General features: G+C 40.0%; 1 protein-coding gene across 1 annotated transcript in view; it reads right to left on the reverse strand.

Moving 5' to 3' along the window:
- Positions 1–92: 92 nt before the first annotated feature.
- LOC109041940 (serine protease inhibitor dipetalogastin) overlaps positions 93–24706 on the reverse strand; it is a 57172-nt gene continuing 32558 nt past the window's right edge. Inside the window, exons 6-10 of the mRNA XM_019058454.2 lie at positions 17859–18029; positions 14943–15101; positions 6325–6447; positions 5377–5553; positions 93–3328 (exon numbers count right to left, since the gene is read on the reverse strand). Coding sequence (XP_018913999.2) covers positions 3097–3328; positions 5377–5553; positions 6325–6447; positions 14943–15101; positions 17859–18029 — 862 coding nt within the window. The 3' untranslated portion in view covers positions 93–3096. The remainder of the gene's footprint in view (positions 3329–5376; positions 5554–6324; positions 6448–14942; positions 15102–17858; positions 18030–24706) is intronic.

A 24706-nucleotide genomic window follows, 5' to 3' on the forward strand; every position in this document is an offset into this window, starting at 1 on the left:
TATCAGATTTTCTGCATCAAATCCGAATTGATTTCGTTTTGCCCATCAGCCAGAAAAATTTAAAGAATAAGTCAATTAATGGATCAAAAATTGAATACATGTTCAGGCAGGTATCTTAAAGAATGTGATCAAATGATGCTTCTTGCTTGGCACACCAAAATAATTTTATTTCAATTAAATACACTTTGATTTCAATGTAATGATGCTTTCAATGTCAATGATTTCAAAGTAAGCAGGATCATAAAATGAAGAAAAATTATTCCATTAAAGTTTCCTCATTACCACCTTCACACTAGGGAAGTGGAGGCTAATCACCTGTAATTCTAAATCACAGAGCTAAAAGTCTGAGGCCAATTGATCTAGATTGTGTGGGTCTCAGGAGTTTCAATAAAATGGATTGTACGATACTGCCAAATGGACGTATTTCTATCAAACGGAACTATGTGCATTGTGACGTGAGTCCTGTAAAGCAAATATTCTTATGGTTCTCAGGGCTCATGTTTTAATGCACATAGTTCCGTTTGGCAGAATTACGTCCAAATGTAATACATCACAAGTTTGGAAAAACAATGATTTAAATTTAAGTGCAGTAAATGAGTGATGCAGAGTTTAAACATTGAGAAAGCCAAATCTTTCATTCTCAAAATTACACATACGAGAGTTCTTCAATAGCACAGCAGAGAAGCTTTGAAGTTTTGTTCCTAAAATTCCTAGAATGAAATTATAGGAAAGAAGGAGAAGCTATGAAGATGCAAAGTTGACTAGAAATAATTAAACTCTAGTTAATTTTTTGAGCAGCTCTCGTGTGTGCAGTACATTCATGATGATGAGGCCTGAAACATTGGTCATTCACTTAATAAGACAGTGTCTTGCATAACTAATTCTGTGAAAATTATCAACAAAGACAGAGAAGACAAACTAATTAATTAATTTTGGAGTTATTATCAAACAATATTACAATATGAGTCAAGAATGTGTTGGTGTTTTCAACAGACATGTTTGAATTCGTTGATTTATCTCAAATAAATCAATATCTCATGGAATGAATCAAATTGCGCAACATGATAAAATACATTTCAGAAATTGAAACTTGAGAAACACTTCAATACTTATTGTTAGGTACTTTTTCTTTGAAAATACTCTAGGTGTTCTGAATACATAAATGTGACGAGGTCAGACAAAATATGCCTCAAGATGGAAACTCATATTGTTCAGTACAGCAAAAAATTCATCGCTTTCAGTTTCAGACGCTAAATTTTGTTTAATATTCTCAATAACATGGAGTCAAAGTTTAAAGTTTAAGCGATAATTTTCATCATTATGATGATTTTATGAGTGTTTGAAGGAGAGTGTTTCCAGGACTGGCAACAGCGCACAGAAACTTTAATAGAGGTTTTCTCTCATTTTCTGTTATTCATCCTTAAGCTTTTAAATAGCTGCCAAAGGGTCATTTTTTTTTATTTATCAGGTGTTTTTTGGCGCTAAATAATGTAGAAGTAACCCCTAAGCAAGGGTATAGTCATCTCATTTTTCTTTTCACAATCCCACCTCATGAGTATGGCACATTTTGCAAGACTTTGTCGCATAAATTCAAAACTAAGTATTTCTGGGTTGAAGCCTGTGCATGAGCCTTCTAGATTTTTCGGATATTGAGGAAACAAACCACTAAAGAGATCCATATCTGATCGCATCCAAAACAAGAGCTTGTGGTCTTAAAATTAAGAGATCTAGAAAATATTCTTCAATTCTACCAAATTTTAATGCAACGTTTATCTGTCATTTGACAATGGTAAAACCAGTGAAAAAAGATTTCGGTATGCAATACTGCAAATTTCCTCTACATTTTACTTTCATGACAAACAACCAGTCATCATTGACTGGTTTTCTGTCATAAAAGTAAAGTGTTATTGCGCGATATTACGTCTGTTTGGCAACTTGAAGAGTCAATATATTTAAAATACTTTCTTAAAATTTCTAGTGAAAATATCGGGTACCTAATAATTTTTTTAAAAAAATTAAATATGAGCGGAATTGGCAAAAATTTGCAATTAGAAAATATGTATTTCTAGGTTTACCATCAATATTTCTCACAGGTTGAAAAGTGAATTCTCCTATTTCTATTTATTTTCATTTTTGGGTTGCAGACGAGAGTCCATCACTTTGTTTGTATAAATAAATAAATAAATAAATAAATTAATAAATTAATAATAAATAATTTGAACTTTCTTTTAAGGAAGGAATGCATGTCATAGAATACATTCAAAACATTAAGTTCTTGTGACAACAACAGTCACACATGCCTTTGTCATGGGGCGACACACGTTAAAGTGTAGGAGATGACTTCAGCGATGAAAATGGAAGGGGAGGGGAGGTTATTAAAAAATTCATTTATTTTCCGGTGTCTGATGGCAGTCAGGGAAGTGGGCGAAATTTTGATTTAATTTTAAAGCTATCCGAGGAACTACAAACGCAAGTGCAAAATTGAAAAATCTATTTTTTAAGTAAAACGAATGAATGATATTGTTTGATGTATTTATGCGTAAAATGTGAGTGATGTAGAAAAAGCAGTAAAACTTCAAAATAAATAGCGCATCAGCCTTTTTTCGAGGATAAATTGGACTGCATTTTGCAATTTGGAGCTATAAATTCCGGCTCTTCTGGATGAACACTTATGTGCGTAGGGAAACTAATGGCACTTTCGTTGTTTTTATACCGGGCCAGAATTTATAGTTCCAAATTGCAAAATGTAGTCCAATTGTGACGATACAAATGTTTATCGATTTTCATCATTGGAATGTGCCTTTTGATTCAAAATCAGCGCTCGAGGGGACTAAAAGACGGGCTAAGAATCAATCATCACACTGCTATTTTATGTAGGTACCTCATTAGATGTTCGTACAAAACACTTTCGTCATGTTTGAGAGTTCCAACATTAACTTATAATATTAGGAAAATAGCGTTTAAATATGGTTGACAACGGAAACGGCGACTATCCATTCACCAAAGAAATAATTTTCTTATAAAGGGAGAGAGGGTGAACTTATGAGATTTGATTTTGAACCATGAACACGTTCATTTTAGGAAAATAAAATGAGCTTAATAGAGGTAATTTTTTGGCTCTGTCGTAGGATGACCACAAATTCCATGGTACTGTTTGCTGACAAGTGCTCGAGATCTGCAGTTTTCGATTTGTAGGAAGCAATCGTTCGAATATGTTTTGTTGTCCGTTCCACAGATCGGATCGTACAACGGTGGGCAGACTCTTTGGCATCCCTTGAACTGGAACCCGGTGAGACATCTTTTAATTGGCACCACGAACACGTGTTTCCTGGAAAAAAAGGAGAGGTACCTAATCATCTGAGAAAAAATAAACTCGAAGGGCGCATTTCAGTATTCAGTGACACAATAAAAATTGTGGGGAGGAAGCGTCATGCTCCGATAAAAACATCTCTAGAAATAGAGGATTTTTTTCCGAGGGGAGGGGATGGGATTTTTAAACAGCATTTAATCAAAAGCTGGATGGAAATGGGGGAGGGGATGACCTCTTTCAGATAACGTGATTTGTTGGAAGACCTGAGTTTGCACGACCTAAGTTTTAAGCCGCGTTACAAGGAGGGAGGGGGGGCTTTAAAAAATGAACTAATTTCATCCGTATGATACTCGAACGCGTCCAAAAGAGAAAATAACAAAATAATACCGAATTTATATTCAAACAATGGGCATTTTACACGATTTTGCAGGGCTAAATTTAGGCATAAAGCGGAAAATTTTAGGGCAATAACATTACGGTTAAAAATGTTCACGCCCGCGAAGTAAATGAAGTTAAATCAAGGAGAAAATTTAAAAGAAGAAGAACCCTGGTAAAAATTGGCAGTAGAATCTATGTTCCAAAATACCATAGACCAGCAGTCGGCTGTAAGATTTCCAATAGCTTCTATAGCCGGCAACACAATTTCTTATAGCCTTTTATAACCGATGGCGATTAAGCAACAGCCCGGCGATAAAGTGTATGCTAAACGTTACTAATTACGGATGCTAGGACTTAGTGAGTTTTTGGACTACCGCTCTCTTTTTAGGCCATAGTACCTTGATTTATTTTGCGAGGAAAGCTCCGTACTTTTGAAGGATGCCTGCCATTCCTAATATGTTGGAGCGCCTTCAATTTCGTATGATACTGTGCAATACCTCTGGTGTGAAATAGTTGCTTCAAGCGCCGTGGTATGCTGCGGCTCGGCGCGGCGGACGGGCAGCCAGCACAATACGCGCATTGGCGCCTACAAACCTAACGGGGATACTTCACGCATTGCGCAATGCGTGAAGTATCCCTGTTAGGTTTGTAGGCGCCAGTGCACCGCCGCTCCGCTTTGTGTTAGGCTCTAATATTTAATCTCGTGAAGTCAGCGTTTTTCAACTCATGACTTGAAATGTTTGCACACTCTGTATGGATTAATCTCATTTTAATCGATGAAAAAAAATATGTAGGTAGTAAAGGAAAATATAATGTGCGTTTTGTAAATATTAAGGTGATTCCGTACAAACTTTAGGATTTACAAAGCACACGAATTTCTACACTATTTCTTATAGCATTTTATAGCCGATGGCGAAAAAGCAACTGCCAGGCGATAAAGTGTAAAGCCCGGCGATAGGAACTATAGCCCGGCTGTATGATTTTTTATCGCTTCGTGTAGCCCGGCCGTAAGATTTTTTCCACTTTCTACAGCCAGCTATATGATTTTCTATAGTCTTCTTCAGTCGGCTATAAGAACTCCTATGGTATTTTGAAACGCAGCTCCTATCGCCAATTTTTACCAGGGACAAGAAAGAATCATTAGAAGTCCACTGAGCAACTAAACGTCTGCAGCAAGTTTCTCAATCGATGCGACGCACAGTGGATCGAGTCAATAGGTGAGGTCGGACAAAGTTTGGAAACTTTAAAAGTTTATAACTCCGTTTATACAAAATTTTGGGGTTCGAAAAGTGTCCATTGGTTTCCTCGTAAAATTTTCCTCAAGAAGCACCCCTTAAAATTTAAACTTTGACGAAATAAACATTAAAATTTGCAGTTTTAGTCAAAAACTGTATGTCCGACCTCTCTGATTGACTCGATCCACTGTGCGACGTGACATTTAAATACTAGCGCCTGATAGCAACTATTCGCGCTTCTGGGATGTCCGGGTTGCATATACCCTTTATTGAAGGCACTCTGACTTTCCGTGCCCTCACATGCAGTGCGGAGCGTCCGTCGATTTTCACGCCTGTAAGTCGGACTAGGGAATGAATTTTGATCAAAGTAGTAAAGAAGATTATGCGATTATTTTTGCGTATAATTAAATGATTGGTGGGGAAAAAACGAGAAAAAGAAAATAGTATACTAACCCGCAGTTGGCCCGCTTCATCTCACACTGGTTCCTGTAGAATTTGTTATCCGATCCGCAGACGAATTCTCTCGTTTCCTCACAAGGTTGGTTGCACATCGACGTTGTCGGGCAGTGGTGAAGGGGCACCTCTACAACTTTTTGGCCGCATGTGGATTTTTTCAATTCGCACTCATTCCTAAAAATTTAATGACGGGAAAAAATTGAAACAACTTTCTGTTATGTCTGTCTCGATGGCAGACTGGATGTTAAGAGGCATCACAGTGTTTTCAAATGAAGGCCTAATTAAAAGTTTTATTGGTGGTTTCTGAGGTGAACCAGCTTCTTTTTCTTCTTTTTTAAGTCTGTACTAGTAGACAAATAAATTATACCCATTCCTCGAGAGAAGATAAATGCTCCAAATTTTGCTCCACATAAATATTGGACCGAATTTTCGTTAGTGAAAGAGATTAAAACTCAATGGCTTAGCTCGGGAACTGAGCATTTTGGTTTGCAACTTTACCGCACCTTTCATCATACTGCATTCTCTAATTGTAAAAAAATTTCCAACCTATTTCCTTGAACATTCCCATGGTTTTTAATTTTTTAGACGATTGCGCTTGGAGCATTTCAATTAGACATTTTGGCTTGTTTTATTCTAAAAATAAAAAAAGGGCAGAAATTTGGAAGTACCGCAATTGAAACGTGTTTTTTCGAGTTGAGCCATGAAACAGTTGATTCGCGGTGAGGAATATTTAACAGAAAATTCCTGAAAACCGTTTAAATTTTTCGGCCCTTTCAAGTTCACCTGATTATTTTTTTAAGAAAGGGAGCTGAAGGGGGGAGATAATCTTCCGCTTCGATTTGTTTCTTTCAATTATCTACGCAGATTAAAAATTTCAATTATCTACGCAGAATTAAATCTATTATTATAGATTTAATTCTAGCCGAAATGCCTCATAGTTTTTACCTGTAAACGTTTCCGTCTGAGCCGCACACCGGATGTGTCTCCTCATGATCGCACGAATCGGGACAAGATTCTGGAGCGAGGAGTTTGGCGCACTTTCCGATGTGAGCCAATTGTATTCCTTTCCTGAAACCAGAAACAAACGGCATTAAATAAACGTCAAACTTGATTAGAACCAGCATTAATGCACTGGAAAAAAAAAACTCCGGCCGTGGGAGCCGCAATTACGGGCTATATAGACATACCGTCCGTTCCGGACTCAAAGGCCGAAAATTCCGGCTGCTGGAGCCGTAGCTTCGGCCTCTGAACCCAGAGCAATTGAAGCTACGCCTCCAGCAGCCGGAATTTTCGGCCTTTGAGCCCGGAACGGACGGTATGTCTATATAGCCCGTAATTGCGGCTCCCACGGCCGGAGTTTTTTTCTTCAGTGTGAAACTACCTCTCCTTTTTATACCGAGCGATATTAAAAACTTTCAATTTCAAGCTGTCAAGTTCGCTTGTACACATAGAGAGAAAAAAAGGAGCTGAAATTTCGAGACGCTGCAAGCGAGATAAGTGGTTTTTGAGCTCAGCCGTAAAGGCCGTCCATAAATTACACAACGCTCAAGGGGGGGGGGGGGGGTCGAGGAGAGCGATACGTTTTTTTGTTCTTACGTGTTAAAGGATAGGGACCTTACGTCACAAATGCGTTACGAGGAGGAGGAAGAAGGGTCAACAATTCCGAAAAAGTTCGTTATGTACACTGGAAAAAAAAACATTGGATCTAGAGTCCAGACTCTTGAAAACATTGACAAGAAAAAGGACTCTTGATTCAAGCAGATTTCAGCTTAAATCAAAAGGAAATCCGCTGAAATTAAGAAGCTTGGTTCTTGATTTAAGCTTAAATCTGATTGAATCAAGGGTATTTTTTCTTGTCGATGTTTTTAAGAGTCTGAACTCTAGATCCAATGTGTTTTTTTTTCCAGTGTAATTCATGGACGGCGCCATACATGCGATATTTGATGCATTAGGTATTAATTGTTCGAACACTCAAGAAGGTAAACCAATTTCAGGTCTAATTGATCCGACCATGGGCTCAGCAAAGCTCACTCAATGGTTTTCCACTTTCACTTTCCATCCATTTATACGTGTGACTTAGAACTTGATTCTGTCACGGCCGAAGTGCCTCATTAGTTTTTACCTGTAATACGTTTCCGTCTGAGCCGCACACCGGATGTGTCTCCTCATGATCGCACGAATCGGGACAAGATTCTGGAGCGAGGAGTTTGGCGCACTTTCCGATGTGAGCCAATTGTATTCCTTTCCTGAAACCAGAAACAAACGGCATTAAATAAACGTCAAACTTGATTAGAACCAGCATTAATGCACTGGAAAAAAAAACTCCGGCCGTGGGAGCCGCAATTACGGGCTATATAGACATACCGTCCGTTCCGGACTCAAAGGCCGAAAATTCCGGCTGCTGGAGCCGTAGCTTCGGCCTCTGAACCCAGAGCAATTGAAGCTACGCCTCCAGCAGCCGGAATTTTCGGCCTTTGAGCCCGGAACGGACGGTATGTCTATATAGCCCGTAATTGCGGCTCCCACGGCCGGAGTTTTTTTCTTCAGTGTGAAACTACCTCTCCTTTTTATACCGAGCGATATTAAAAACTTTCAATTTCAAGCTGTCAAGTTCGCTTGTACACATAGAGAGAAAAAAAGGAGCTGAAATTTCGAGACGCTGCAAGCGAGATAAGTGGTTTTTGAGCTCAGCCGTAAAGGCCGTCCATAAATTACACAACGCTCAAGGGGGGGGGGGGGGTCGAGGAGAGCGATACGTTTTTTTGTTCTTACGTGTTAAAGGATAGGGACCTTACGTCACAAATGCGTTACGAGGAGGAGGAAGAAGGGTCAACAATTCCGAAAAAGTTCGTTATGTACACTGGAAAAAAAAACATTGGATCTAGAGTCCAGACTCTTGAAAACATTGACAAGAAAAAGGACTCTTGATTCAAGCAGATTTCAGCTTAAATCAAAAGGAAATCCGCTGAAATTAAGAAGCTTGGTTCTTGATTTAAGCTTAAATCTGATTGAATCAAGGGTATTTTTTCTTGTCGATGTTTTTAAGAGTCTGAACTCTAGATCCAATGTGTTTTTTTTTCCAGTGTAATTCATGGACGGCGCCATACATGCGATATTTGATGCATTAGGTATTAATTGTTCGAACACTCAAGAAGGTAAACCAATTTCAGGTCTAATTGATCCGACCATGGGCTCAGCAAAGCTCACTCAATGGTTTTCCACTTTCACTTTCCATCCATTTATACGTGTGACTTAGAACTATAATTGACGCCATTTCTCTATTTAAAAGACATTTCGACGGTGAAACTACCAGACCACGTATCTCGTTTACGGTGTTTAAAAATCTCCGCTCTCATTTTAATTTTTGGCGGAAAACATATCAATATCATTTCTTGAAATTTTTACAGAGTTTTCTCCGCATAGAGAGGAAAAAACATGGAAGTTTTCAAGAATTGACTTTGAGTAGTTATCTATAGAAAAAATGAAGTATGACAAGTAGTCTACAACGTCGCAAACCTAGACACGTGGTCTGGTAGTTTCACCGTCAATATGCGTCAAACCCTCCCCTAATGGTCGTGCCCTGTATTTTTTGTTTGATAATAACTAATAAGCAACTCATTCATTTCAGCTGTCTTTACATTAAACAAGACCTCTTTGACAAACTGACTTGCTAAATTGCTTGCTAAAACCATTTCATAACGTGACAAACTGACAACTCCCGATTTGAATTCGTCTAGTTAGGTGGCCATGATAGCCATGATGAGAAAATGTTCATTTTTAACGCTTCATTATAAGTCGAGAAACACTCAGGAAAGCTTGGAGACTTAAACGCAGCGGTAGAAAAGTAAACCATTTCATGATGTGACAACTTCTTATTTGAATTCGTTCAGTCCAGTGGGGCATGATAAACCATGGTGAGAGAATTTTCTTTTCCAACACCTAGATGAGTCAGGAAGCATGTAGTGTAGAAAAGCTCGGAGACTTGAACGCAGCGGTAGAAAAGTAAACCATTTCATGACGGACGACTCCCTATTCGAATTCGTCCAGCCCAGTGAGCTATGATGTCCATCGTGTAAAAAATTTTCTTTTCATGTACCTTAATGAGTTGAGAAATGCACTTGGCGTATTTTAGGGAGTTAGATTTTTTTCCTTAAAAAATGTCTTGTAACAAAAAACTCACTACTTAGTCCATTTACTACGTACAGAGTTACTTTTATTATAGCGGTAGATTCACTGACGAAATAACTTTGTTCTTTCAAATTCCTCGGGGGAAGCGTTGTATCATCTATACAGAGGCGTGCGAAGGGGGGGGGGGGGCAAGGGGGACCTGGCCCTCCCAGAATTGGAAATAGTATCATCTGCCCCCCCCCCCAAAAAAAAAAAAATTCTGGGTGGTGCAAAAACACCTTCTTTGATGCACATTGTTTTTACTTAAAATCCTGCGCTCGAACAGTTAGCTTTTTCTTCTCTATTCATTATTCAGTCGAATTGCTCTAAAAAAATCTGGATGCAACCGATTTTCTCAAATTCATACCTCTATTTTTTAGTAGATGAAAAATGTTTAATCATTTATAGTCACGTCTTGCTTATTATATTACATTTTACTTTGCATGGGCTTTTCCTAATAAAAAACGATGATTCTGGCATTTGTTAAAACAATTGCTCGCATTTTTCACATTAAACAGTGGTCATCGGTGAGAAAATAAACAGAATAACCTGTCGAGTGCAACAATTTGAAAGTGTTTTAACCTTAAAATGCATTAAACTGGGAAATTTTTGTGCAGAAATTGAAGGAAGATCAGCGCCACGGATGTCTTGAGATGCGCTCAAATAGAGTTAAAATTTCAAAAATTTTCAAGGGGAGGCCTTCGGACCCCCGGTGGTGAGTGGTGGTGGAGGGGGGGGGGCAGGCCTTCCCAGCAAAATGACCTAGGTACGCCTATGATTATCTATGAAAAATACCCACACCACTTGCCAATATATATGTAAAGCAAATTGGTCATAATTCAGTTTCACTCGAGAATGGACTACTAGACAAGGTACGAATTTTAGCATTCTGATACATGTTTCTTAACCAGAATTTCACAGAGAACACGATTCGCGCAACGAAAATTACTGAACCAACTCCTAACGGAGATATTAACATTTTTATTTCACATTGGTTACGAGGAATCTGAACTGCCCGCTCACAAGAAACTCAAAGCTCTACGTGAGTCAAATCGCGCACTACAACGGTTTCAGCAATCTTCTCAATCGAGCAATGTTCGTTTCCCATCATGTGTTGTTCAAACCATAGGAAATTTGCTACAGCTGAGCAAAAGCGTGAAGATTAAGGTTGCCAGATTTTTATACCTCAGAGACTGTCATGATAAACGTTTAGCGCGCGATATGAATCATGTAGAGCATTGAGTTTTCATGAGCGGGTGGTTTGAATTTACGCATCAAGAATTATTGAATATCTTCGTAAGGATGCGATTTCGGTAATTTTCGTTGTGCGCATCGTGTTTTACGTGCAATTTTGATTGAGAAATATGTATCAAAATGCTGAATTTTGCACCTTGTCTAGTGGTCCATTACGTGTACGCACAGTTTTCATTACGATATTCATCATTAAAAAAAAAAAAAAAACCTTGCACTTCTGCATGATACGTGAGTTTTTTCTCAGATTTTGTTTTCTATACAACAGAATTCACCAGGATGTCTGTTCAGTAAAACAGTTCGAGGTAGTTAAAACAGACATAACGCACAGCGCACCAGGTGACCACCCGACCTCCTACACATTCTTCGCCCTTGGTGTTGAACAATAAATAAGAAAACGAATGATTACCATATTTCAGTTCCGTGCTAGAAACCTATTTTTTTTTTCGTTTCCAAGCACGTGACCGCATGAATTCAGTGCCAATGCACAAAAATGCGCTGTTGTCGTTTGCTTTTTTGGTGTGTTTTCGTATCGTCCATTCCTTCTCAAAATCGATAAAACTACGCGATCACAAGATTTCCAATTGTGACTGGTTACAATTATTTTCATCTAATTTGATCTAAATTGACCTAATTTGTTGTTTATTATGCTATTGTTTTCGCCTGTCATGCACCCTTAACTCTCTGACAAAATTTATGACAGATCAATCGATATATCGCAAAGCACGCCACGGCACTCATACGGAACACTGGACGTTCTGCTGATATAACTAGAGATCCAGAGGCAAAGTGGGTACTCTCATCCCCCTTCTCACGGCAGAGAGCAATATAATCTCTAAGCCAGCCAATGAGAGTCTCGGATCGTGGACTAGCCGGAAAAGAGCGCGAATCGGATTAGTCCCGTCGCTCAGAGTATGATCCGAGAATATGAATCTCGCGCAGTCGAAAGAACGGTGAGTCTTACCGCAATTTGAGACCTTCACCTCGAGCTCGATTATTTGGACGTATTTCTGCCAAACAGAACTACGTGCATCACGTCATGAGCCCTGAGACCCATAAAAATACATGCATAACAGGGCTCACGTCATAATGCACACAGTTTCGTTTGGCAGAAATGCGTCCATTTCATCGAGGAAAATTGATATTCAGTTGAAAGTTTTAGAGCGCGTACTTCATCACGCTGCTATTACATTTGAGAGGTTTGGAGGACAAGGTACATAAGTGCAGTTTTTGCAGTTTCGAGAAATACGTGTTCGAAGTTTCAAAAGCACATGGATCCTTATAGCGGAAAGAAAGATCAAACTGGCTTTTTGATGCTTAAAAATTGGAAACAGGAAGCGCATTTTTCACAGAATATGCATTAAGACTAGTTTTACTTGAAATCATTAATACCTCAATTTTTATCAAAAACTGCACTTGTCCTCCAAGTTCCTCATTTCATCCAAAAACTTTTCATTTCTACGCTCACTTGCGCGTTGAAAAACTTGATTTCCCCCTTAAGGATGCGTGGCGATTTGAATGGAGATGTTGCATGTGTGAGGGATTTGCGATTTGACCATTGATTCTTATGTAAAAGTTCGCGAGAGACACGATGGTGCCACTGGTTTTCTCTGAAATCATCTCCCACGCTCAAAAAAAGCTCTCAAGTTGAGGCCAAAATGGAGGGAATATCCCACCCTACCCGGAGAGTCCACCTCTACATCAAAACAAACTCTCCATGCAAAGATAGGGAGCAAATACATTAGCAGTGATGCCGTGTTTTCAGTTTTGGAGTCCCCAAATAAAGTGGCAACCCTTTCAATGTATTTGCTCTCTATCTTTGCATGGAGAGTTTGTTTTGATGTAGAGGTGGACTTTCAGGGTAGGGTGGGATATCCTCTCCATTTTGGCCTCAACTTGAGAGCTTTTTTTGAGCTTGGGAGATGATTTCAGAGAAAACCAGTGGCACCATCGTGTCTCTCGCGAACTTTTACTTAAGAATCAATGGTCAAATCGCAAATCCCTCACACATGCAACATCTCCATTCCTGCTACGCACGACTAGTCCACGACTATATTGTGCGAGTACTGACTTTGCCTCTAGATCCCTCGACCGAAATTTTCTTCCGAGTGTGGCATGTGGCAACGTCGGCGACCGCCAAGGCCCTTGCGGAGAGGAGCGGGGCGGGAAAGAGTCACTCAAAGGAAGAAGGGAAAGGGAAGACAAGTTGACTTAACTGATTCTCGCTTGAGCATGAAAGTAAAATGGGGCCTCATAAGTAGGTTTATCAGTGACCCAAAGGCTATGCATCTCCCGAGTCCTGGCCGTATCGCGGCATCCGACACGGCCGCGTCGCGCGCCGCGCCGCGGACAAGCCTCGAGTCTTCGGCGTCGTGTTCGGTGTCGCAGAGGAGAAAGGCTCCTGCTCGCTCGACAGACGCCCAATTAGCAGCAAACTGATTATAATAGTTCCATCTCATCGGTGAGACTCATCTAATCAGCGCCTAACTGCTCCCGGCGCGCAGTCCGATTCATCCGCGATACGCTAAGCTACGATCGACCGTTGAACACGCGGCCAGGATTAAGAGCGCCGCATGACATGCTCTCCCCCTGCCTCGAAGAAATTTCTCCACGAATATTTTCGCTGCTTTTGAGATTTTCAAAATTAATCAATGGGCTGATTATTGACATTAGACAAAGCGATAAGCGAAAGGGAAAACGGAGCGATCCCATTGGTGGAAGCGGGTGGTTGCGATAGAGAAAGTACGTATGTAATAGACTAAGTGGATTGCATTTTGCAAAAAGGAACCAGAAGCAGTGCAATGATGCTAAGATTGTGCAACTTCATTCTTTGCAATCAAACCACTGAAGTCATGGAAAAATATCAAATTTACATTATAATTTTTGTCTAAAATTTACAGTTTTTAGCGAGTAAAATAGACACTGTCGATGGATAGTCAGGTTTTCCTTAAAAGACAAAAGAGATTGCACTATCTTAGCAACATTGCAATGCTCTTGGTTTCTTTTTGCAAAATGCAATCCAAGTGATGGCAACCCACGAAAGACCCTATATTAAGTTCATCACTTACTCTATTGGTCTATAAGAACCACCCGTTTCAACCTGAAGGATCGTTCCATTTTCCCTTGGTCTTCATTGTCTATAGCTTTGTCTATCAATTCTTATAATCAGCCCGCAAATTTGGACGAGAGGGGTGCCAGGGGTTCGAGGGGAGGGGCGTCATTCCCAAAAATGGACACAAAATTTCCCCGCCCCTCCTCAAAAACAGGCAATTTCCCGCAATTGCTTACTCGAACCTCCTAATCCTTGATGACTCAAATTACGTGGCGCACGTTCTCAGCGACGACTTCTGGTAAGCAGAGGCACCTAAAGGTAATAGAGAAAAAAAAGGAAGTGTTTGCATTTCGCGCATCTTGGAATTTTTTTGATGACGTCTAGGTCGGTACGGCGACTTTTATCATCGATTTTCTTAGAAATGGTGTAGTTAATGGAAAAAATGCATACCACATGAAGTGTTTGGCATTAAATCATGAGTTAATTTGAGCAAAAAAATCGGACATTATGATTCGTTTTGTATACTTCGAATTCCGGATTTCGTTGGCCAGGTTGTACCGACCTACGTCACAGGGTAAACAAACCTCAATATGCAAATACCTCCTTTTTTTTCTCTATGCCTAAAAGGTGACTTGCGGTACACAAAAGGAATTTTGCAAAACCTAAACACTATACGAGGCGTCAGGCGTAAAGGAAAGTTGGATATTCCGCAAACCCTCCAGCGTGGTATTTTGACCATAAAATCTTTGATGTACTAAAATAATCCCGAATAGTACATTTCTTCAAACTCTAAAATCATGGGCGGAGCTAGAAGGGTCCCGCTCCCTCCTCAAAAGGCTGGTGGCCTCCCAGAAAGATTGTGATGGTAAGTAGTCACTCAATTCCATGCAGGAGACGAATGTGAGGGGCAAATGGGCCACTGCCCCCCCCCCCCTCTTCCAAATTTTGTTGCTAAAAGGTGTCGTAACACAAAGAAGCTTATGATTTTCATCTATGTATTACACTTAATACCAGGAAATTCATAAATTCCTCAATTTGTTTCCATTCAGTTCAAAACCCTTTCCACTAATGGCAATGAGAAGATAATACTCACATGCACGTTGCTTGTTGTAAGTGGCAATTGTTCGTGTACGTGTATGCATCGGACCCACAGACAGGGTCATACTCGTCGCTGCATTGAATTTTCTTGCATTTATTCAACTTTCCGCGGCATTTATCCAAGTCCACGCGCGTTACTCTCCTTTTAGAGACTCTGAAACACGAGAAATTGCATTAGAAAGTTTTTTCTTATAATTATTGAGCTAAACGGGACACGATCTTCATTATAGAAAGCTGAGAAGAAAGAAAAGATTTGTATAATAAGAGGGATATATGAATGTAAAGAAAGCACAAATAAACGTGTGTCACGACATGATGTATTCTAGTCTTAGAGTACAATGGAGTTACATGTTTTTGACCACCGGAGGTTCCTCTCAAGATCACCAGAGAGCGCTGGGATCATGCTACAAGGTTAAAATAATTTTTTATCTCAAAAGTTCTTACAAAGATACGTTTTTAAATTGCCACCTGAAAGGTGGGAAGTAGAGGCGAAAGATCATCGACATCAGCACCATAAGCTATATCCAGCTAATAGGTGAGACAAACTTAATTTTATTGATTTACTTTAAATTAGAGGGTCGAATTCATTTAATTCGACCCTGGTAAAAATTGGCGATAGGAGCTGCGTTTCAAAATACCATAGGAATTCTTATAGCCGGCTAAAGAAGGCAATAGAAAATCATATAGCCGGGCTATACGAAGCGATAAAAAAGTATGCATGCAGCTGGGCCATAGTTCCTATCGCCGGGCTTTACACTTTATCGCCATCGGCTATAAAAGGCTATAAGAAATTGTGTAGAAATTCGTGTGCTTTGGAAATCATTAAGTTTGATACGGAGCCAACATAATAATCATATAACACACATTATATTTTCCTTTAATACAGATTTTTTTTCATCAATTAAAATGAGAATAATCCATACAGGATGTGCAAACATTTCAAAATCATGAGTTGAAAAACGCTGACTCCGCAAGATTATATTGGAGCATAACACAGAGCGGAGCGGCGTGCTGCCAGTGATAAGCGCGCACCAGCGCCTACAAACCTAACTGGGATACTTCACGCATGGCGCAATGCGTGAAGTATCCCTGTTAGGTTTGTAGGCGCTAAGGCGCTTTTCGCGCTGGCTGCCCGCCCGCCGCGCCGCAGCGTGCCACGGCGCTTGAAGAAACTATTTCACACCAGAGGTATTGCACAGTATCATACGAAATTGAAGGCGATCCAACATATTAGGAATGGCAGGCATCCTTCAAAAGTACGGAGCTTTCCGCGCAAAATAAATCAAGATACTACGGCCCAAAAATAGAGCGGTAGTCCAAAAACTCATTAAGTCCTAGCATCCGTAATTAGTATCATGTAGCATACACTTTATCGCCTGGCTGTTGCTCAATCGCCATCGGCTATAAAAGGCTATAAGACATTGTGCAGCCGGCTATAGAAGCTATTGAAAATCTTACAGCCGGCTTTAGGTCTATGGTATTTTGGAACACAGATTCTACTGCCAATTTTTACCAGGGGATTGAGGAAAATCCATTTTTTCTACGAGATGATGGACTTTTAAAACTGAGCTCGGTTGAATGTTAAACACCAGAGAATCGATTTTTCCATCGCATAGAAAATCAACCTGATTATCTCTTTCAGTCGTCGTGTATATTATAATGTGCGGTCGATGGAGTTGTACCGGTACGGGAAACGTTCAGTCTCAAATCATGATTTTAAATGTCTTCAAACGTCGTGCCAATATTGATAACAGTTTTGGAGCGAAAAGAAAATTCCGTGACTATATGTTTAAAAAATGACAATGTGATAGGTTACCCGATCTAGAAATGCAAAAGATTCGCAATATTTTTCAAATTTTGCAGGAAAAATCGTAACTTCTAGGGATATTGAAAATTTTCCACAATTATTTTAAACATAGAACGGAAAAAAGACATGAAAAGTGAACTACGTGAATGAGTCACTGAGTTGCGTTTTAATGAATTAAGCTAATAGATCTGCTAAAAATAGTCAGATCTGTTCAAACGTGTAGTTTTCTGCGTCCAATATTACCTAACGGCGATATCGCATTTTGAAAAACACGATATATGACGTCATCCATCTCGATAGAGCCCGTGTCAGATAACTTTGCCTCTTTTGCTATTTGCACGAGCTGTAAGGAATCCTCTATTTCACGGAGTCAGCGGGGCAAAGTTATTTGAAACGGACCCGAAGGCCTTGTCTCCATGGGATTTGTCCCAGGGAAAAATCTCACTTGCGAAGTTGGGGAAAATATTGAGCTAGCCAACACTAATCACAGTGGCAACTAAGAGTCATTGTGGAGTCCCAGGAACGACTTAAAAAGAAGAAGAAGACATTTTGTTGTGTTGTTAACGGGAAAACCCCCAGAAGTTTCATTCCTGCGATTTTCAAACTTGAGAAAAATCCCGTGAAACGTCCCGTGGAGACATTGCGTAATAAATGCCATGGTTCCTTCCACATTATTGGATTCATCGATTAATGATACATGAATGATACGTATTGCCTGGTTACACGATCAAATTCCGTCAAATTCGATCAAATGGTGACTGGTGCGCACATCTACCATCAAATTTCTGCGGCCTGCAAAAATTGATGGTAGATGATGGAACTGTGGGCTCATCCTTCATCTGATTTCCGCACAACGTGCTTATTTCAATCAACACGCTGTTTTAATTAATTTTACTCATCACTCTGGATAACTCCGACCGCCATCTTGGTCATCATTTTGATCTGAATTTGACGGGAATTTGATCGTGTAACCAGGCATATCCTCGTTAACATCGGGCATGGAACATAGTGTTATGATTCTGAGATTATAGCGCAACTGATCTGCTACTAAAAAGAGTGCAAGCTACAAATAAAAAGTCGACTGGAAACGGAGATTGTACTCACTCGCAATTGAGCATCTTCATTTCGCATTCGTTTCTGTAGATGTTGCCGTCGGATCCACAGGTTAGTCGGTCTTTCTCGTCGTCACAGGAGACTGGGCACGCGTTGGAGGCGCCGTTCCGGTTCCTTTCTTGGGTCATGCAAAACGCCATCGGGACTTCAAACACGTGCTTCCTGCAATCAAAACGGCACCCGGTTAGAGCATCGAATGTGATAGAGTTAGGGTCGCGTATTCATATTGTCGCTCCTTCGGCGTGGAGGTGTTTCTCAATCCCCTCGTAAGCCCTGCTCCACATTATCCATGCTTTCTGGGGTCGGAGACTTAAACGCAGCGGTAGAAAAGTAAACCATTTCATGACGTGAAAACTATCCCTGTTTTCTCAGTTCAGTGTAATTGGCCATGATTGCCATGGTGGTCTTTCTTCCTTTCTTACTTTTTACAAACGTGGTGTAATCTCGCTTTTCCAGCATAGGTTTTAATTTTTACTCAAATCAAAAATTCTAATCCTTGTGAGGGCGGCCCATTAGTGTTATCGCATTTTATCAGGCCTCCCAGTATCGAGCAGAATAAACTTTATAAGTATATTTTCGTTCGTTCTATTTTCTTTTAATACAACCAAAAAAAAATAAATAAATAAATAAATCCCATCCGAGTTTCTGAATCCTTACAATGAGGATGCATATTTTCCCTTTAATTATGGTAAAAGCAGGAGCAGTAAGTCAAGAATGATGACACGCAGTCTTACAGCACTCGTGCAGTCTTGTAGGCGCCAATATGTTTTTCACGCCAACTGACCAACTGCACCTCGTTCGGCGCAATGCGAGAAGTATTCATGCAGTCTTGTAGGCGCAAATATAGGCTACACGTCGACCCGGCCGACCGCACTGTTTGGCGCAATGCGTGAAGTATTCCTAAAGTCTTGCAGGCGCTAATATTTGTTTAACGCCGGCCGCACTGGGTTTGGCGCGATTATTCGAACTCGCTTTAGAATAATTGCGGCTTCGAATAATAGAGATTGAAAGACCTGTGTTGTGTCTCGACGCCGTATGAGCATACCAACGTTGCCTCGTTTCTCCCGCTTTAATATTTTTTCCGAGAAAAGTTAGGTAAGTTCTTTATACCAACGACCATTATTCAATCTTTCCACTTCATTTATCATCAGAAGGTAGGATATCGATGACTTTTCAACAAACTAACGTAAACTAGGGTCAACATAGAAATGAGTTTATTTTCCAACTGTTCCCTGTTTTGCCAAAATTCTACCTTAAATTAATTTCATTTTACATTCGCGCGTTCCTGTAGTAGATGTTCAGGTTTCTATTCGCGCAATCTTTGTACCCTTTTTGCGCAATCCTCATATATTTTCTTAGACCTTTCGCGCAATGAGCCTCTAGACAGGGTAAGAACTGGAGGCTCTAAGCACATGAATCTGCATCAGAATTTCGCGTAGAATTCAATGGTACAAACGGGAATTCATGAAACCAACTAATAAGCGAGATATTTGCGTAAATAGACTGCGCATTTTTGTAAATCCCGCTCGCCTAATATACGAATGACGTCACATTTGTAGCCAATAGGATTGTCGCAGCGCTGCGCAGCGCCGACTGAGCATCGGCCATCGAAAACGTCCAACGCTCCCAACGCCGGGATCGTAAACAAACGAAAATTGATAACAGGAAGGACCCAAGCACCCAAGCAACTCGAAATCTTTTAATTTTCATTAATTACAGTCCATGTTCGACTTCAAGAAAGCATTTGACAACCATTTTCCTCGTATTTTATAACCTGGAGCCACAGCCTATCGGCTCATTGTAATGTGCACTCTGAGAATCAGTTCCACAAGTCCAAACCCTGACATTCTTTTCTTTGACCATTCATTTTTCATTCTCGCCACAATTTAAGTGTTATGCAGTTTCTTTATCTAAAATATGTGGTCTTGAATTCATTCAGGAGTCAGAAGTTTACCTTTCTTTTAGTATTACAGCCCTTTGACCCCTCAAACTTCACCGATATGACCTTATGTAGTTCAAGGTTTCTCTGGCCCGAACCGAGTGATTACACATCTGAGGTGTGTCTCATAGTTCTTCAAATTAGCAGTTTAGAACTAAATTAGGGACTACAGTGACTCAATCCAGTTCTGCTTTCTTGTTCAATGTTTGTTATCAGTGTCTGTTCTTTTACGTGACCAATCTAGTGCATGCACTGTTACGCTATAAGTACAGGTGTTATTGCTTTTTTCCTGCTGTCAGACCTTTTTCTTAAGCCTGCTGATTCACCACAGAATCTGCCCTAGTTGTGTAAATAATTTGGTGTGTAGTTATTGAGTTAATACCTCATTGCGGTGATGCAAACTTTCTCAGATCCGTCATAAGTGGGTATTGCATTTAGACGATCACTCGGACCAGATGAAATCACTGCTTTAGCAGCTTCAAATTTATACTTTGATCTCTGATTCACTAATAAATAACACTTTATGGTGTCATTTATATTTAATCAGTTCAAAGCTAATTCGACAATGAATCATCAATGGTCCGATCGAAAAAGGAATTTTCTGGTGCGTGCTATGGCTGAATCGACACTACATTCAATTTTCGAAAGCTTCAATCAGGACATGACCATCCGTCTTGAAGTGAAAATATTTTTCAACCATTCAAGTAGTTCAAAAGGTAAGATATCTGAAGTTACTAAGGTATCACCAGGGTACATACGGATCTGTTGTTGGACAGTTAGTGTGAGTATGCTTATGTTTGTGGATAATCATTCATGGCAAAAAGAGGATGTTAATGACAAGGCTAAACTGGGAAACCACCTACCTAAATTCACAAAGTTTTAGACTTCCTGTTCCTCTTAATTTCTCAATTAAAAAATCATTCAACAAAATCTCTGAAATGTGATATTTTTCCTCTACATGGGCAGAAAATTCAGTAATTACTTCAAACAATATGCTGACTTGCTTCCCTTTGAAAATCTGAACTGGATGTAGAAAGTTTGAGCAACGTATTCAGGATATGTAATTTACACGTTTTGCAAATGATACCTATGTTTGGCCATTAGATTGGTTTGAGAAGTAAATGTTACAAATGTCATCCCTGGTCAATCTGAACTGTTTTTCCCAACTTGTTTTCATGGTGGGATGTAATTCTATGACTTTTCAAGATCCTTTCATCTTTCGGTACCTGAAAAATTCAGTGAACCAAACGACTTCCAATAGGAATCGTTGGCAACTTTACCATTGAAATGATTCTTAGGTGATTTTGAATGGAACAATCTTACACAAACTTTTGTTGAGCAGGTTTTACTCGCCCTGAATTCTTAAAAGAGAGGAAAAATATTTTCTTAACGCTTGGAGGATGATCTAACTATGTTGCAGGTAAGTAGGTGTGATCACTTCATTTCATGAAATTCAGTAAGGCTCGTCGCTGCATGAAACACATAAAACATACTGATTAAGAAATGAATCCTCAAATAATTAGCAACTGTTTTGTGCAATATCTGTTGATTAGCATTTGATGATAACTAGAATACAAAAATTCTGAAATTAAGAAACCAGGAATAAATAACTACCAGAATGGTCTTATCAGATTTTCTCTGAGACAAATTTCCATATTCATTGATGAAGTTTAGCGTGCATTTGAATTCACAATGTTTGGAATTTCCAATAGCATTTAAGGCCTGAGGCACAATTCCTTATCTTTTAAAGCAGGGAAGACACCTTGGACCCTCCATCATTCGTAACTCACAGCTTTCAGATTGGTTCAGTCATGTCTTCGAGCAGAAAAGCCCTTTAAATGACCAATTTCCACAATTTTATAACTTCACCCACTTGAGATGTTGTATTCCTCTTTAGATATATGGCAGGAGAGTATATTCTGAAATTTACAGGACACACATCCCTTCATAAATAGGAGAGTGCTAACATAATTATTACTTACCAAGTACCAGTTCCTGATGAATTTTTTTAAGGTTCATGCTTTCGAAAGTTGAGTTGTAGGTAATGTCGATTCAGCCGTAGCACGCACCAGAAAATTCCTTTTTCGATCGGACCATTGATGATTCATTGTCGAATTAGCTTTGAACTGATTAAATATAAATGACACCATAAAGTGTTATTTATTAGTGAATCAGAGATCAAAGTATAAATTTGAAGCTGCTAAAGCAGTGATTTCATCTGGTCCGAGTGATCGTCTAAATGCAATACCCACTTATGACGGATCTGAGAAAGTTTGCATCACCGCAATGAGGTATTAACTCAATAACTACACACCAAATTATTTACACAACTAGGGCAGATTCTGTGGTGAATCAGCAGGCTTAAGAAAAAGGTCTGACAGCAGGAAAAAAGCAATAACACCTGTACTTATAGCGTAACAGTGCATGCACTAGATTGGTCACGTAAAAGAACAGACACTGATAACAAACATTGAACAAGAAAGCAGAACTGGATTGAGTCACTGTAGTCCCTAATTTAGTTCTAAACTGCTAATTTGAAGAACTATGAGACACACCTCAGATGTGTAATCACTCGGTTCGGGCCAGAGAAACCTTGAACTACATAAGGTCATATCGGTGAAGTTTGAGGGGTCAAAGGGCTGTAATACTAAAAGAAAGGTAAACTTCTGACTCCTGAATGAATTCAAGACCACATATTTTAGATAAAGAAACTGCATAACACTTAAATTGTGGCGAGAATGAAAAATGAATGGTCAAAGAAAAGAATGTCAGGGTTTGGACTTGTGGAACTGATTCTCAGAGTGCACATTACAATGAGCCGATAGGCTGTGGCTCCAGGTTATAAAATACGAGGAAAATGGTTGTCAAATGCTTTCTTGAAGTCGAACATGGACTGTAATTAATGAAAATTAAAAGATTTCGAGTTGCTTGGGTGCTTGGGTCCTTCCTGTTATCAATTTTCGTTTGTTTACGATCCCGGCGTTGGGAGCGTTGGACGTTTTCGATGGCCGATGCTCAGTCGGCGCTGCGCAGCGCTGCGACAATCCTATTGGCTACAAATGTGACGTCATTCGTATATTAGGCGAGCGGGATTTACAAAAATGCGCAGTCTATTTACGCAAATATCTCGCTTATTAGTTGGTTTCATGAATTCCCGTTTGTACCATTGAATTCTACGCGAAATTCTGATGCAGATTCATGTGCTTAGAGCCTCCAGTTCTTACCCTGTCTAGAGGCTCATCCTGGATTACCGGTGAGGAGGAATAGCTTCCGCTCCGCATTCATACAACATTCTAAGGGTTTTTGGGTGCTACATAAAATCCAGTACAGAATTTTACTCCAAAATTTTAAACAGGGCATGATCGAGGAATAATCGAACTCTGGCTGTTGAAAACCTTCATTCCTCGGGTCGTTCCACCCGAGGCCTGGCTCCTAGCGTGCGTTTAGCAGAAAGCGAGTCTCCCGGGCTCTGCCGAGCTGCGTAAAAACGCCGTATGAGCATTCGAATGTTGCCAAATTTCTTCTTTGAAAATATTTATTTTTGAAGAAAGTTATGAATATTTTCCCTTGGAATTACTAGACTTTTTGGATCAAATTACGACCGAATTCCTGTAAAAACCCATAGGAAAAATATTCCCAAATTTCCTTGCGAATTCGTGATTTGGCGAAGGAAATTTGGCAACGTCAGATGGCTCATACAGCGTTCTTACTTAGCTCGGCAGTGCTCTACCGAGTAACGGAAGAGAGCCGTAAGTGCACTTCTACATGAGCCATGGTTAGCACGTGCTCTTATACGTCTCGAGGCTCATTCCAAACCGCACTTGCGGCTCTCTTCCGTAATACGGGAATGCTCGCGTGTCGACTCCCTAAAAACTCCCACGTCGGGAGCATGCATTAAAGCGCTCAAGAGGAGATCGGAAGGATACGCGTTGCGGTCGCGATGCGCAGCAATTAACTTTCTGGAGCGATGCCTGTTGGCGAAAAGCGTCAGCTGTTTTGTAAAGTTTTGATTCCTCCAGTTTTTCATTTCTCTGTTTCAGTTCGGTATGATACCTTGCCCATAAAGGTGATCTAAAAGCGTCCTCCGAGTGTTATTTCTTTCCATACCACCTTTAGCTTTTACCTTTAGCCTTTAGGTTATGGGCCCAGAGCAGTGCAGTTTTTATTCGTGATTTCATTAAGTGTCCAATTAACAATGAGTGGTGACCATAAAACTAAAAGAAATATTAAGCCGTTCGACGGTACCAAATACTCAATTTGGAAGTTGCGAGTGCGAGCGGTCTTGGCCGAGTTAAAAGTCTTATCCGCCGTAGACTCGGTAACCACGGTTACGACTCAGACCGCGTCGGGCGATAACAGTGTTGCAAGTGGTGCAAGTGAAATCTCGGACGATTCGGACCTAAAAGCGAAAAATGTAATTCTCGAGTATCTCGCGGACTCTCACATTCACTTCGTTAGCAACGAAAAAAGTGCACGAGACATTTTCTTAAGTTTAGATGCCATTTACGAGAGGAAGAGTTTGGCCGCGCAAATATCGATTAAAAAGAAGTTGCTCGCGTTAAAATTCCAAGGACAGTCAGATTTAATGAAATTCTTCACAGTTTTTGACGATTTGATGACTGAGCTGAGTGCCGCTGGCGCCACGTTGACCGAATCTGATAAGGTGGCTCACCTTTTAGTGACGTTGCCAAGCAGCTATGATGGTATCGTTACAGCTATCGAGACTTTGTCAGAAAACAACTTGACATTAGCTTTTGTTAAGACAAGGCTACTTGATCATGAAACAAAGCTGAAGGGTGATGATGATACAAGCCCCAAAGTCCTCCTCTTGGACCACCAAAAACGAAAGTTCCCACTAAAGGGTTCAAAGTTCAATTCTCAAAAGTTCAATCCGAACATT

Source organism: Bemisia tabaci, chromosome 3 (assembly GCF_918797505.1).
Source record: "Bemisia tabaci chromosome 3, PGI_BMITA_v3".
Taxonomy (NCBI): domain Eukaryota; kingdom Metazoa; phylum Arthropoda; class Insecta; order Hemiptera; family Aleyrodidae; genus Bemisia; species Bemisia tabaci.